This window comes from Hyla sarda, chromosome 2, assembly GCF_029499605.1.
Source record: "Hyla sarda isolate aHylSar1 chromosome 2, aHylSar1.hap1, whole genome shotgun sequence".
Taxonomy (NCBI): domain Eukaryota; kingdom Metazoa; phylum Chordata; class Amphibia; order Anura; family Hylidae; genus Hyla; species Hyla sarda.
The window spans coordinates 21,557,315-21,574,524 of record NC_079190.1 but is presented as its reverse complement, the minus strand read 5'-3'; the positions used below and the strand labels follow the sequence as shown (position 1 = coordinate 21,574,524).

General features: G+C 38.8%; 1 protein-coding gene across 9 annotated transcripts in view; it reads right to left on the bottom strand.

The window, feature by feature from the left end:
- Window positions 1–17,210, bottom strand: part of DLG2 (discs large MAGUK scaffold protein 2) — a 1,357,480-nt gene that overhangs the window by 1,008,441 nt on the left and 331,829 nt on the right. Inside the window, exon 1 of one of the 9 annotated variants that reach the window (XM_056561365.1) lies at window positions 9,009–9,372. The exons of 6 other annotated variants lie outside the window; for them this stretch is intronic. In XM_056561365.1, the coding sequence (XP_056417340.1) occupies window positions 9,009–9,050 (42 nt within the window). In that variant the 5' untranslated portion in view covers window positions 9,051–9,372. Of the gene's footprint in view, window positions 1–2,090; window positions 2,109–9,008; window positions 9,373–17,210 lie in introns of those variants that run through there. 2 more of the 9 variants (XM_056561370.1, XM_056561372.1) reach the window with 2 other exon arrangements.

Sequence of the window (17,210 nt, the reverse complement as noted above, 5' to 3'; positions counted from 1 at the left end):
ACCAGTGCTGGGATCTCCTCCGCCAGCTGTAGCTCTGGTGCCCGGGTGGTCTCTTTGCCCAGCTGGAGGGGTCTGGACAGTCTCTCAGGCTGGGTGAACACAGAGGAGCCTTGGCTGCTTGTATCTCCTGAGGCCCCAGTCACATACATTAGGGTCTGGGGCAGGAACAGTTTTGTAAACACTTTCAGATTTCTCCACATATTTCCCTGGTGTCACCTCCATGGACTTGTCAGTAATTTGTGGCTCTTACCTCCGGCCTGGGATCTTGTGCGGCCTGAGCGGGTCATGCTGGAGACCACCTCTTGTTGTTTCAGGTTCTCCTGCAATGTCTGCCTCTCCAGTGATGTCCTCCTCTGTCTCTGTGCTGGAGAGTGGAGCTGCACACCTGCTGAATGTGATCCACTCTGCCCCAGCTCCTGTGCACCAACATGGCCTCGGTTTGCAGACTTTGGAGTTCCCACAATGGATTCTGTCTTGAATTCAGTCATATTACCATCACACTGTACGCCATGGCTGGCAGACTGTTCCACATCACATTCCTTACACATACTTGCTGCTGCTGCTGCTTTCTTTTCTTTACATACATCCATCGCTGTATTTTCCTTCTGTACAATGGCTGGACTTACATGCTCAGTATTCTTCTGTACTGGAATGACTTTAGGATTTACATCCACATTAGAAGAAGCCTGGGAGTTTTCCCCCAGTGTAGGCCGAGAAGCCTGGGCCTTGCTTGGGGAGCTTCCCCCGCCCAGGGTGGCCCCGCCCTGGGCTTGCTCCAGACATGAGGAGAACCACAAACACACAACCTCACAGCTAGGAGGCAGTATTATAGTAGTTATATTCTTGTACATAGGAGCAGTATTATAGTAGTTATATTCTTGTATATAGGAGCTGTATTATAGTAGTTTATATTTTTGTATATAGGAGCAGTATTATAGTAGTTATATTCTTGTATATAGGAGGAGTATTATAGTAGTTATATTCTTGTATATAGGAGCAGTATTATAGTAGTTATAATCTTGTATATAGGAGGCAGTATTATAGTGGTTATATTCTTGTATATAGGAGGCAGTATTATAGTAGTTATATTCTTGTATATAGGAGCAGTATTATAGTAGTTATATTCTTGTATATAGGAGCAGTATTATAGTAGTTATATTCTTGTATATAGGAGGAGTATTATAGTAGTTATATTCTTGTATATAGAGGGCAGTATTATAGTAGCTATATTCTTGTGTATAGGAAGCAGTAGTATAGTAGTTATATTCTTGTGTATAGGAAGCAGTATTATAGTAGTTATATTCTTGTGTATCGGAAGCAGTATTATAGTAGTTATATTCTTGTGTATAGGAAGCAGTAGTATAGTAGTTATCTTCTTGTGTATAGGAAGCAGCAGTATATAGTAGTTATATTCTTGTGTATCGGAAGCAGTATTATAGTAGTTATATTCTTGTGTATAGGAAGCAGTAGTATAGTAGTTATATTCTTGTGTATAGGAAGCAGTATTATAGTAGTTATATTCTTGTATATATTAGGAGCAGTATTATAGTAGTTATATTCTTGTGTATAGGAAGCAGTAGTATAGTAGTTATATTCTTGTGTATAGGAAGCAGTATTGTTATGCATTTATCCTTCACTATAACTGTATTATTATTTTTCCCCACAGGTGACAGTGTTATAGTAAAAGTTGGTGAGGCTGAAGTAAAGACATTGAAGGAGATTTATCAAAACCTGTGCAGAGGAAAAGTTGCTCAGTTTGCCCATAGCAACCAATCAGATTGCTTCTTTCATTTTACACAGGCCTCTTTAAAAATGAAAGAAGGAATCTGATTGGTTGCTATGGGCAACTGGGCAACTTTTCCTCTGCACAGATTTTGATAAATCTCCCCCATTATACTCATTTATTTGAGCAACAAATGAAAACGCATGAAAAGTTAAAAATTGTCCCGCACTCCTGCCAGCAGCGCATACACTGAGGGTCTATTCAGGGGTGACAGGTAACACCTCCACTGATGGCCGTAACAAAATAGCATTAGGCAAAACCTATTGTCTAAAATAAATCATGTAAATATTATAACAACATAATTTACCAGTCACAGGAATTAGTCTGAGAATTATATCTCTTGTTTTTATCCCATTGTCATCTTAAATTACAGACCAGGCTGCTCATCTTGTAGACAGTGCTGCGGTTGTAAAACCTCTTGTAGGCTGTTGGTCTGGCTGGGCATGCGCCATGGGTGCCCGGGGGGGGGCACACCAACAAGATAGTCTATTTTAAGCAAGAGTATTGGACACCAGGATGGATATTACACTGAATTTTGGCCTAATAAAAAGGGAAGACTCTGGGGCAAATAGTATTTTTTGAATATTGTATAGCTATAGTAGCTTCGGAAAAGCAACACTCTTCAGGAGATTGTGAAAGCTGGTTGGCATGCACAATGTGTGCCACCCAGCTTTCCCAGTCTCCTGAAGCCCCAACAATGATAGGGTTGCTTGTCCTTTCTGCACTCTTCACTGCATCAGCGCAGCCATGTCCTCTCCCTTCCTCCACACTAATGCCTCCTCTCCCCTCTCACTCCTTGCACCCGCAATAAATCCTCTACCCCCCAACCCGCCCCGTCCCCTCTCTGTGATCCTACAACTATTTTCTGCACCTCCCTGCTGGACATTAAAATTATACTTTACCATCACATTTTCCTGCAGCGGCAGGAGGTTTAAAACTCCAGGGCAATCTCAGCAGCCAGAGAGTAACGTAATGAAGAGATGAACCATAAGTCCCATAGACCTTGCATGAGATTTCTGGTACATCACCTGAACACGTGACTCTTGGGCTGCGGAGATTGCCCTGGAGTTTTAAACATCCTGCCATTGGAATAACCTCATGGTAAAAAAATAATTGAACTTTCCAGGCTCTGCTTATTTACTCTCTGGCTGTGGAGATTGTCCATTTCAGGACACATCTCTAAACTCTACTATATTTTTATTTGACATGTAAGAAACATGTGTACCGAGTTTGATGGAAAATATGTCCAGACGTTCTAAAGTTATGCTGGAACATACATATACAAATATATATACACACACACACGTTGAGTTTGAAAAAATAGATAGATAGATAGATATGAGATAGATAGATAGATAGATATAACATACAGTGGGGATCAAAAGTTTGGGCACCCCAGGTAAACATTTGTATTAATGTGCATAAAGAAGCCAATGAAAGATGGAAAAATCTCCAAAAGGCATCAAATTACAGATTAGACATTCTTATAATATGTCAACAAAAGTTAGATTTTATTTTCATCATTTACACTTTCAAAATAACAGAAAACAAAATGTATCTTTGCCCATTCTTCCTTACAAAAGTCTTCCAGTTCTTTGAGATTTCTGGGCTGTCTGTCACGCACTGCTCTTTTAAGGTCTATCCATAGATTTTCAATTATGTTGAGGTCAGGAGATTGTGAAGGCCATGTCAAAACCTTCAGTTTACGCCTCTTGATGTAATCCCCTGTGGATTTTGAGGTGTGTTTAGGATCATTATCCATTTGTAGAAGCCATCCTCTCTTTAACTTCAGCTTTTTCACAGATGGCATCAAGTTAGCATCCAAAAATTTGCTAAAATTTTTATTGAATCAATTTTTCCTTCTACTCATGAGATGCTCCCTGTGCCACTGGCTGCAATACAACCCCAAAGCATGATTGATCCACCCCCATGCTTAACAGTTGGACAGAGGTTCTTTTCATTAAATTCTGTCCCCCTTCTTTTCCAAATGTACCTTCACTCATTCCGGCCAAAAAGTTAAATTTTAACCTCATCAGTCCACAGAACTTGTTTCCAAAATGCATCAGGCTTGTCTACATGTTCATTTGCAAATTTCAAATGTTGTTTTTTGTGGTGAGGACGTAGAAGAGGTTTTCTTCTGATGACTCTTCCATGAAGACCATATTTGTACAAGTATCTCTTTATAGTGGAATAGTGTACCACAACTCCAGTGTCTGTCAGATCTTTCTGGAGGGATTGTGCAGTCAAACCTGGGTTTTGAATTGTTTTTCTCACAATCCTGCGAGCTGTTCTGTCTGATATTTTTCTTGGTCTTCCAGATCTTGCTTTAACTTCCATTGTTCCTGATGACTGCCATTTCTTAATTACATTCCGAACAGAGGATATTGACATCTGAAAACGTTTTGCTATCTTCTTATAGCCTTCTCCAGCTTTGTAAGCGTCAACTATGTTCAGTTTCAGATTTCTAGACAACTGCTTAGAAGAACCCATGGTGCTGATTGTTGGGGCAAGGTCAGATGAGTCTGGGCATTTAAAACCCTTTGAGATTGACATCACCTGGTCTTCCCCAGATGATGATTGAGAACAATCCATGACACTGGCAGGTCTCAGCTTTGCAAAGGGGGCAGTGCATGCTATAAATTCTGCAGGGTGACCAAACTTTTGCAGAGGCCATTTTTTTGTTTTCTGTTATTTTGAAAGTGGTAAATGATGGAAATAAAATCTAACTTTTGTTGACATATTATAAGAATGTCTAATCTGTCATTTGATGCCTTTTGGAGATTTTTCCATCTTTCCTTGGCTTCTTTATGCACATTAATACAAATTTTTACCTGGGGTGCCCAAACTTTTGGTCCCCCATTGTAGATAGATATGAGATAGATATGAGATAGATAGATATGAGATAGATAGATAGATATGAGATGGATAGATAGATAGATATGAGATGGATAGATATATAGAAAGATAAATAGATAGACATAAAGGTGCACTAAACCTGAAGTACAAATCTAATAATAGTAAAAAGTACAATAAGACCTGTAGATATCAGTCACATAGATGGATATAAATGTTTCCAGCAGCGGATATACATGATGTAAAGTAGTGATCTTGGGGTGAGGGAGGTTTTCGGACTCCCTATTACTCATCTCATTGAAAAAACACAACGTTCAGCTCCTCCCCCCAGCCAGAAATAGCCGATAACAAAGCGATGGGTCCCTTTTATATAAGTTAGGTGCATCGTCCCTCGCACACATGTTATACAGGCCAGGGGAGCCAGCAGGGAAGGTGCGATGTTTTTCGAGACTGAATGTTCTCTATGGAGCTATTTATATATTTTTTACACATCTTCTTGCGACAAAGCCCTAGGAGAACCTTGTGAATAATAATAATAATCTGAATGTACTGTATCATAGTTACAAGGACAGCAGCACATAAAAAGTGTAGTACATACACGGTGCTTGACACCTTGAGAAAAACTTTCATCGACATTAACACTCGCCTGCCCTCGCAGAATAAAAATACACCACGCCGCGCGCCGCTCACACAGTACCTCTCTCCAGAGAGTCTATGGAAATGAGCCTAATCCTAAATCTCTCCCACTCCAAGAGTCAAAAGCAGCCTCTTTGTTCCATCTCATGAAACACTTTGCTTAGTTACTGAAGTGACAGGCTCCGAAAACTTGGCTGCATTCACAAATATCAAAGAGGTAGCAGAGCTGAGTCGGTTGTCTGACTCTTGTCTAAGCGCCACAACAGCTTTATATACTGAATTCATGAATGTAATAGAGGCCAAACAACCTTCAATAGTTGTGGGTCAATTCACCAACAGATGTTCCTCTCACTCCACCTCATACAAATGTATGATCGGTTCAGCTGAGCATGCATATGTTCTCAATGAAGACAGGAGAGTAAGCTGATACCAAACAATTGTGTAGGTCTGTGTTTCCCAATCAGGGTGCCTCCAGCTGTTGCAAAACTGCAACTCCCAGCATGCCCGGACAGCCGTCGGCTATTTATCTATCTATCTATCTCATATCTATCTATCTCATATCTATCTATCTCATATCTATCTATCTCATATCTATCTATCTTGTATCTATCTCATATCTATCTATCTCATATCTATCTATCTACAGCAACAGGAGAATACAGCAGCACACTGCTAGCACAAAGATATAGATAAAACATGAGTATATAGATAAAACATATAGATAAAATATATCTATCTATCTATCTCATATCTATCTATCTTCATATCTATCTATCTCATATCTATCTCTCTTATCTATCTATCTCATATCTATCTCATATCTATCTATCTATCTCATATCTATCTCATAACTATCTCATTTCTATCCATCTATCTCATATCTATCTATTTATCTCATATCTATCTATCTATGTCATATCTATCTCAATATCTATCTATCTCATATCTATCTATCTATGTCATATCTATCTATATATCTATCTCATATCTATCTCATATCTATCTGTATATCTATCTATCTATCTATCTCATCTCATATCTATCTCCTATCTATCTATCTCTCTCATATTCTATCTCATATCTATCTATATATCTATCTCATATCTATCTCATATCTATCTCTCATATCTATCTATCTCTTCTTATCTATCTATCTATCTATCTCATCTCATATCTATCTCCTATCTATCTATCTATCTATCTATCTCTCTCATATCTATCTCATATCTTTCTCATATCTATCTATCTCATATCTATCTCACATCTATCTATCTATCTCATATCTATCTATCTATCTATCTATCTATCTCATATCTATCTATCTATCTATCTCATATCTATCTCATATCTTTCTCATATCTATCTATCTATCTCATATCTATCTATCTATCTATCTCATATCTATCTATCTATCTATCTCATATCTATCTATCTATCTCATATCTATCTATCTATCTATCTCATATCTATCTATCTATCTATCTATCTCATATCTATCTATCTATCTATCTCATATCTATCTCATATCTTTCTCATATCTATCTATTGCTCTATCTCCTATCTATCTATCTATCTATCTATCTATCTATCTCCTATCTATCTATCTATCTATCTATCGCTCTATCTCCTATCTATCTTATCCTATCTGGAGGCATCCTGGTTGGAAAACACTGCTGTAGGTGGTGTATCTTTGTATCTTCCATAATAACAGAAGGATCAGGAGTTGACTCTTCTTGACTTTATCAATGAGGGTAGAGCCCCCCCCCCCCCCCCCCCACCCGCCCCCCCCCAATTATAAAAGATAGTTGGTTGGTCCCACTGAACTGACACGTTTGCTGATTTTTTCCTTATGGACCTTTATTATTGATCTTTTATTCAAAGATGTAGCAGATAGGAATTGGCCATGTAGTTATTTGTAACATTGTTCACTCAGCAGAGCCAAAATATGTAATCTGATTTTATTTGGCGGGGTGGGGGTGGGGTATCATTCATATATCGCGATACATCATGAGACGCAATAGTTTGAGTAAGTTAACTATAAAAAACAGAGAGATGTCATATGGTGATGTAGGGCGACAAACTCAGCTAATACTGCATCTGTAGGGGAAGTATCCGCATGTACATCAATGGAAGGGCATTTCTTCTATTTTTAGCAAAAGTTACATCACTATGTAAATTACTGCATACGCTATAGATAGATAGATAGATATGAGATAGATAGATAGATAGATGTGAGATAGATAGATAGATACGAGATAGATAGATATGAGATAGATAGATAGATATGAGATAGATAGATAGATATGAGATAGATAGATAGATACGAGATAGATAGATATGAGATAGATAGATGTGAGATAGATAGAAATATATATAAGAGATAGAGATAGATAGATAGATAGATAGATAGATAGATATGAGAGAGATAGATAAATAGATAGATATGAGATAGATAGATATGAGATAGATATGATAGATGTGAGATAGATATGAGATAGATAGATAGATAGATATGAGATAGATAGATAGATATGAGATAGATAGATATGAGATAGATAGATAGATATGAGATAGATAGATAGATAGATAGATAGATATGAGATAGATAGATATGAGATAGATAGATATGAGATAGATAGATGTGAGATAGATATGAGATAGATAGATATGAGATAGATATAAGATAGATAGATAATTATGAGATAGATATATGTGAGATAGATAGATAAATAGATAGATATGAGATAGATATATGTGAGATAGATAGATAAATAGATAGATATGAGATAGATATGAGATAGATAGATATGAGATAGATAGATATGAGATAGATAGATAGATAGATATGAGATAGATAGATAGATAGATATGAGATAGATAGATATGAGATAGATATGATATAGATAGATAGATAGATAGATATGAGATAGATAGATTTGTAGATCCAGCGATGCACAGGACTTGCTCCACACATTGTGTATACATGTAGATATAACACCACACAACAGCTGCGGACCTCCCAGAACTTTGGCGTATAGGTACGTGTCAGGTCCAAATAACAGTAGAGAATCCCTTTAAACTCTCAAATACTCCATAACAATCAGTGACCCAAGCCGCAACCCTATCACCAGAAACCACAACAATTCCGGAACGCTCCGCCACCAGACACGAAGAGTCTATAAGAGACAGATGTAGCAGAGCCCTGTCAGCCACAACTCCCTGTCATATCCCAGCTTCACATAGCCGCACAGGGAGCATCCAGCTGTTGCCGAAGGGCCTGTCCGGGCATGCTGGGAATTGTAGTTTTGAAACAGCTGGAGTCACCTTGCTTGCGAAACACTGGGGAAAAAAAAGAGGGAGAGAGTTTCCACTGCTGTATACGGAGCCAAAAGAGTTAAACGACAAATCCAGCTCTGCTATATCTGGCAATATAAATAAATAAATAAAACACAACACCAATCTGGCTTTACGATTTCCTGCACACGAATCACACAGGTCGACAAGACTCTACCAGCCGAGCGCCAAAGAGGCGAAAAAAAAAGAGAAGAAAAGACACCAACCGGCAACAACAACCACCTGTAATAGGAGATAAGCCGAGCTCTTCCAAAGTGATGAAACCGACGGGGGTAGACATTTTTTTTTTTTTTTTCCTTTGCCGATGCAGATTTTTATTTTTTTTATTTTTTTCCTCCCACGGACACCACAGAGACGGAGGCGGAACGCGCCGAGTCCTTACCTTGACATTAGTCCTGAGTGCACAATAACAGGCAAAGAACATGGCAAGGAACGGGGGGACATATGGAGCGGAGTTCAGCTGTGCCGTGCAGCGCGGAGGAGCAGCATAGAGGCAGGATCCTGAGGATGTCTTACAGGGGAAGCCTCCGTACCGCTGTCACTTACAAACTGCATTGATCTCTCGCTTTTTCCGACTTAAAAAAAAAGAAGAAGAAGAAGAACCACGAGCGAGCGAGCGCTATGTCTTAAAGGCAGTGAATGGAAGCGTCAAGTGTCTCCCCCCAGTTGCTGCTTATTTAGGTCCGGGAAAAAGATGTAATTAGCGGGGAAAAAAAAAAAATTAAGATCAATTTCTAATTATTAGTTTTTTTCTTTCTCATGGTGGCGGATGAATTTTTGAAGATTTCAAAGGAGAGAGAGAAAGAAAGAAAGAGAAGGAGGAAGCGAGAGGGAGGAGGGGAAGCGGAAAAAATAATCATCGGGAGGGGGGGGGGACGAGGGGGGAATTCATATCCCCCCCAAAAAAAAATCTTTATATCAAGGGGCGAAAGATTTTTATTAAAGTGAATACATGGAGGAAAGGCGCTTCTGTGTTGTTGTTGTATGTTTTTCTCGCTCTTTCCGTCTGAGGACACTAGTAGACCGGGGTTTTTTTTTGTTTTGTTTTGTTTTTTAATTTCTTCTTCTTTTCTTTCTTTCTTTTTTTTTTTTTTTTTCACTCTTTGCTGCTCTTAAAGAGGCAGCACGATCCGCACAATGAAGCATGGAGATTAATCCGGCTCCCGTAGGGTGAATGAAGGGGGCGGAAGGTTGTGACTCTGTGTATAGAAGTGGTGAAAAGGTTTTCAAGCGGAAATCACTTCTGGTGTAAAAAGTTGTAAAAGGGTTTGGGGAGAAGGAGAAAGTTTTGTTTACAGATGGACAGCGCCTTTTATTTGGGGAAGATGATGATTTGGATTGAACTGGCCCAACAGGGAACAGGTGAATCCCCTTAGATAGAAAGATAGATAGATAGATATGAGATAGATAGATATGCGATAGATAGATATGAGATAGATAGGAGATAGATATGAGATAGATAGATATGCGATAGATAGATATGAGATAGATAGATAGATATGAGATAGATAGATATGCGATAGATAGATATGAGATAGATAGATATGCGATAGATAGATATGAGATAGATAGATATGAGATAGATAGATATGAGATAGATAGATAGATATGAGATAGATAGATATGAGATAGATAGATATGAGATAGATAGATATGAGATAGATAGATATGAGATAGATAGATATGAGATAGATAGATATGAGATAGATAGATAGATAGATAGATATGAGATAGATAGATAGATATGAGATAGATAGATATGCGATATAGATAGATAGATAGATATGAGATAGATAGATAGATATGAGATAGATAAATATGAGATAGATATGAGATAGATAGATAAATAGATAGAAGAAAAAGTCTTGTCCACAGCACCAAAATTCATGAAAAAAATGTGTGTTTTATTCCATAAAAGGTGTCAATACAACAGCGACGTTTCAGTCAGCTCAACCTGACCTTTCTCAAGCATGATGAAAGGTCAGGTTGAGCTGACTGAAACGTCGCTGTTGTATTGACACCTTTTATGGAATAAAACACACATTTTTTTCATGAATTTTGGTGCTGTGGACAAGACTTTTTCTTCTGTTTGAAAGATGATCCCCTAACCAAGGATCCAGGAGCTGCGTGCACCCCCCTACGATATTTTTCTTCCATTGGTTGTGCTGTTCTTCTTCTACTACTAGATAAATAGATAGATATGAGATAGATAGATAGATATGAGATAGATAGATATGAGATAGATAGATATGCGATAGATAGATAGATATGAGATAGATAGATAGATATGAGATAGATAGATATGCGATAGATAGATATAAGATAGATAGATAAATAGATAGATATGAGATAAATAGATAGATATGAGATAGATAGATAGATAGATATGAGATAGATAGATATGAGATTGATAGATATGCAATAGATAGATATGAGATAGATAGATATGAGATAGATAGATAGATAGATATGAGATAGATAGATATGCGATAGATAGATATGAGATAAATAGATAGATATGAGATAAATAGATAGATATGAGATAGATAGATATGAGATAGATAGATAGGCGGCCAAATAGCTTGGACCGTCCCACCACTGTAAGGTGATCTCATTGGGACGGACCCTGCACTATGAATATGCCTCTGTGTGAATAGATCAGCAGGCATTGCAAGATCTGGAACATCCAAATCATATAATAGTTTGGAATCAATAGTGCTGGCCAACTTATTCTTTGTTTGTATTACATATATGGGGGAGTGGCTGCCTCCATGTTGGCTCTTGCACCCCAGCCACCTCTATCAGGTGTATATATAGGTGATTTGGATGTTCCAGATCCAGCAATGCCTGCTGATCTGTTCACACAGGGGCATATTCATAGTGTAGCGTCCGTCCCAATGAGATCACCTTACCGTGGTGGGACGGTCCAAGCTATTTGGCCGCCAAATTGCAAGCTAAGTATCTCATAATTTCATTACCTGCACCATAGCTGAATAGCTTCTCATGCTGTAGATATAAGATAGATAGATATGAAATAGATAGATATTGAGATAGATAGATTGATAGATTGATAGATATGATACAGATAGATATGAGATAGATATGATATAGATAGATAGATATGAGATAGATAGATATGATATAGATAGATATGAGATAGATAGATAGATATGAGATAGATAGACAGATAGATAGATAGATATGAGATAGATATGAGATAGATATGAGATAGATAGATAGATAGTAACTTACTTTGTAAGGTTGAAAAAAGACAAGAGTCATTCAAGTTCAACCTAAAACCCCTACTATTTTGATCATCAGAATAAATCCCTTGATCAGCGCTCTATCCACATAAGTCTAGATCGATAGATAGATAGATATGAGATAGACAGATATGAGATAGATAGAAAGATAGATATGAGATAGATAGATAGATAGATATGATATGAGATAGATTAGATAGATATGAGATAGAGAGATAGATAGATAGATAGATAGATAGATATGAGATAGATAGATAGATAGATAGATATGAGATAGAGAGATAGATAGATAGATAGATAGATATAGACAAAGAATAAATCAGCCAACACTTATTATATGGACCTGGCCTACAGGTGCACGCTACTAGGCTAAATACACAGCAACAGAAGAATGCAGCAGCACACTGCCAGCACAAAGATATAGGTGAAACATGAGTATATAGATAAAACATGGAGAGCTATACAGCTATGGTGTAATAGATGCAAACGTGAAACTATGAGAAAATGAGGCACTTAGCTCGCAAATTTGTCTCCTCCGGCGGTCAAATAGCTTGGACCGTCCCACCGCAATAAGGTGGCCTCATTGGTACGGACCCTTACACTGTAAATATGCCTCTGTGTGAACAGTTCAGTAAACATGGCAGATCTGGAACCTCCAAGACACCTATATATACACACCTGATAGAGGTGGGTGGGGGTGCAAGGCCAACATGGAGGTAGCCACTCCCCCGTATGTGCAATACAGACAAAGAATAAGTCCAGCCAGCACTTTAGTTGATACCAAACTATTACATGGACCTGGCCTGGACGGTCCAAGCTATTTGACCCGCCGGCGGAGACAAATCTGCGAGCTAAGTGACTCACTATTTCATAGTTTCACATTTGCATCTATTACACCATAGCTGTACAGTCTCCATGTTTTATCTGCATATTCATGTTTCACCTATATCCTTGTGCTGGCAGTGTGCTGCTGCATTCTTCTGTTGCTAGATAGATAGATAGATAGATAGATAGATAGATAGATATGAAAGATCATAAAAATTATGGCAAAAAATATATATTGTTTTTGCTGCTCATTGAACGTCTAAAAAGGGTCACAAACACAAAAAGACTTCCAGCTCCAAAATTTGTAAAAAAAAAAACAAACAAACAATACTTTATGAAGCATCTTGTAAAAAAAATTAAGAAAATAAAAATGACATTCTTTATGGGTTTTTATGCACAGTTTGTATTTTGTGTATATCTTACACTATGCAATGGATGTTTGTTTTGGTGGTATAAAGTTGCAATTTTTTTTGCGTAAGAGGTCAAAATGTCCCAATATTTTGAGCAATGCATTGAGGCTCATTTAAGAAAACATCTTGAGAGTACTGCGTCATGGTCAGCTTTTTCACAGTGGTCAGATATTCATCAACTGTGATTTAATAATTGTCTAAATTTTTGAGCAAACACCTCCATAAAAATTGCAAAATATACACCAGCCCAGACATGGCTTCACTTGTGTGTAGAAAAGGGAAATTTTTTTGCTCAACGGGAAAAAAAATATCACAGTTCTTTTGTGCAATGGACAAACCGCAAAAAATGATTAAATAAATTTTCCGAAAATGTTTTCCTGCGCAAATTTTTTTGATTGCCCTGTGACCATTTAATTCATTTTGCACATTTTGCGCATGTACTTGTAAGCACTACACAAGATAAAGGTGTACAAAAATCCTTCACCTACACCAACAATGAGAAAATTCCCCCCATTGTGTTTTTTAACCATGACTAAGGAAAGTGAACTGTCAGAAACCCGTTGGCTCGTCCAGTGATATTTATTTACAAGATGTTCAAAAATTTTTGAGGACTTTGAGGGTTCTACATGCCCTCGGGATCCAAGGCCAGCTTGGTATGTATAAATATATACCTCCTATGTTTTGAATTTGAAAAAATCATATTTTATTTTTCCAATTAAGAAGGGTTTGATGAATGCGCATATGGAACTGGGGGAGTTCAGTACCTGCAACAAGGTTAAGAACCACTGTTATAGAGAGTTAGAGTCCTGTTCTGGAGATCGCGAGAGTCCCAGCTGTTGGACCCCCGTGATCAGCTACTTATCTCATATTATGTGGATAAGTAGGTGTTCACTGGACAACCTATAAAAAATTAAATACATGAACACGAATATGGCTTCTAAAGTATTGCCCCTATGTACAAGAATATAACTACTATAATACTGCTCCTATATACAAGAATTATAACTACTATAATACTGCTCCTATGTACAAGAATATAACTACTATAATACTGCTCCTATGTACAAGAATATAACTACTAATAATACTGCCCCCTATATACAAGAATATAACTACTATAATGCTGCTCCTATGTACAAGAATATAACTACTAATAATACTGCTCCTATATACAAGAATATAACTACTATAATATTGCCCCTATGTACAAGAATATAACTACTAATAATAATGCCCCCTATATACAAGAATATAACTACTATAATATTGCCCCCTATATACAAGAATATAACTACTATAATATTGCCCCTATGTACAAGAATATAACTACTAATAATAATGCCCCTATAATACAAGAATATAACTACTATAATGCTGCTCCTATATACAAGAATATAACTACTATAATACTGCTCCTATGTACAAGAATATAACTACTAATAATACTGCTCCTATATACAAGAATATAACTACTATAATACTGCTCATATATACAAGAATATAACTACTATAATACTGGCTCCTATGTATAAGAATATAACTACTATTATACTGCTCCTATATACAAGAATATAACTACTATAATACTGCTCCTATATACAAGAATATAACTACTATAATACTGCTCCTATATACAAGAATATAACTACTATAATACTGCCTTCGTATATACAAGAATATAACTACTATAATACTCCTCCTATATACAAGAATATAACTACTATAATACTGCCTCCTAATATACAAGAATGTAACTACTATAATAACTCCTCATATATACAAGAATATAACTACTATAATACTGCCTCCTATATACAATATTATAACTACTATAATACTGCTCCTATATACAAGAATATAACTACTATAATACTGCCACTATGTACAAGAATATAACTACTATAATACTGTCTCTTATATACAAGAATATAACTACTATAATACTGCCTCCTATGTACAAGAATATAACTACTAATAATACTGCTCCTATATACAAGAATATAACTACTATAATATTGCCCCTATGTACAAGAATATAACTACTAATAATAATGCCCCCTATATACAAGAATATAACTACTATAATATTGCCCCCTATATACAAGAATATAACTACTATAATATTGCCCCCTATGTACAAGAATATAACTACTAATAATAATGCCCCTATATACAAGAATATAACTACGATAATGCTGCTCCCTATATACAAGAATATAACTACTATAATACTGCTCCTATGTACAAGAATATAACTACTAATAATACTGCTCCTATATACAAGAATATAACTACTATAATACTGCTCATATATACAAAGAATATAACTACTATAATACTGCTCCTATGTATAAGAATATATAACTACTATAATACTGCTCCTATAGTACATAGAATATAACTACTATAATACTGCTCCTATATACAAGAATATAACTACTATAATACTGCTTGTCACGATGCCGGCTGGCAGGTAGTGGATCCTCTGTGCCAGAGAGGGATGGCGAGGACCGCGCTAGTGGACCGGTTCTAAGCCACTACAGGTTTTCACCAGAGCCCGCCGCAAAGCGGGATGGTCTTGCTTGCGGCGGTAGTGACCAGGTCGTATCCACTAGCAACGGCTCACCTCTCTGACTGCTGAAGATAGGCGAGGTACAAGGGAGTAAGGCAGAAGCAAGGTCGGACGTAGCAGAAGGTCGGGGGCAGGCGGCAAGGATCGTAGTCAGGGGCAACGGCAGGAGGTCAGGAACACGGGCTAGGAACAAACAAGGAACGCTTTCACTAGGCACAAGTGCAACAAGATCCGGCAAGGGAGTGCAAGGGAAGTGAGGTATAAGTAGGGAGTGCACAGGAGGAAACTAATCAAGGTAATTGGGAAGATTGGGCCAGGCACCATCATTGGTGCACTGGCCCTTTAAATCGCAGAGACCCGGCGCGCGCGCGCCCTAGGGAGCGGGGCCGCGCGCGCCGGGACAGGACCGACGGAGAGCGAGTCAGGTACGGGGACCGGGGTGCGCATCGCGAGCGGGCGCCACCCGCATCGCGAATCGCATCCCGGCTGGAGGCGGTACCGCAGCGCACCCGGTCAGTGGATCTGACCGGGGCGCTGCAGCAACGAGGATGAGGCGAGCGCTCCGGGGAGGAACGGGGACCCGGAGCGCTCGGCGTAACAGTACCCCCCCCTTGGGTCTCCCCCTCTTCTTGGGGCCAAAGAACCTGAGGAAAAAAAACTCAATTTTTCCGTGATGAGGTCCGATGCACATTAGGAGGGGTTTTGTGCGGAAACGCACGAGACAGTCCAATCTTTTATTGTTAAAACAATAGATGTAGAGGGGTCTGGCGAGACTGGTCACAGGAACGTAGAACCTGTTGATAAGAGAGGCCAAAAAAATTTTTCCTGCAGATCCGGAATCCAAGAAGACCATAGTAGAGAAGGAGAAGGTAGAGGCAGATATCCGCACAGGCACAGTAAGGCGTCGTGTCCTCTCTTGAGGTGTCAAGCGAGACCGGTCAACTTGCATAGCCTCCGCGGCGGGAAGCATAGGAACGGATTGCAGAGGACCAGAGGAGAGAGGAGCCGGGGAGAAAAAACGCCTCGTGCGAACAAAGTCCATATCCAGGCGGAGCTCCAGACGCCATCCGGAAGAACGCATATCAATGCGAGTGGCAAGATGAATGAGTTCATGCAGGTTAGCAGGAGTTTCTCGTGCGGCCAGAACATCTTTAATGTTGCTGGATAGGCCTTTTTTAAAGGTCGCGCAGAGAGTCTCACTATTCCAGGACAACTCGGAAGCAAGAGCACGGAACTGAATGGCGTACTCGCCAACGGAAGAAACACCCTGGGCCAGGTTCAGCAGGGCAGTCTTGGCAGAAGAGGCTCGGGCAGGCTCCTCGAAGACACCACGGACCTCAGCGAAGAAGGACTGGACTGTGGCTGTGGCAGGATCATTGCGGTCCCCATCAAATTTGTCCGGCAGGGACAAGCAGGGGTTAGGAGCGGCCGGTTGCTGCGGAGGAGTTGCAGGAGCCGGCGGAGGAGATGGTTGTTGCAGCTGTAGCTGTGACTGAATTTGCTGTATCTGTGAC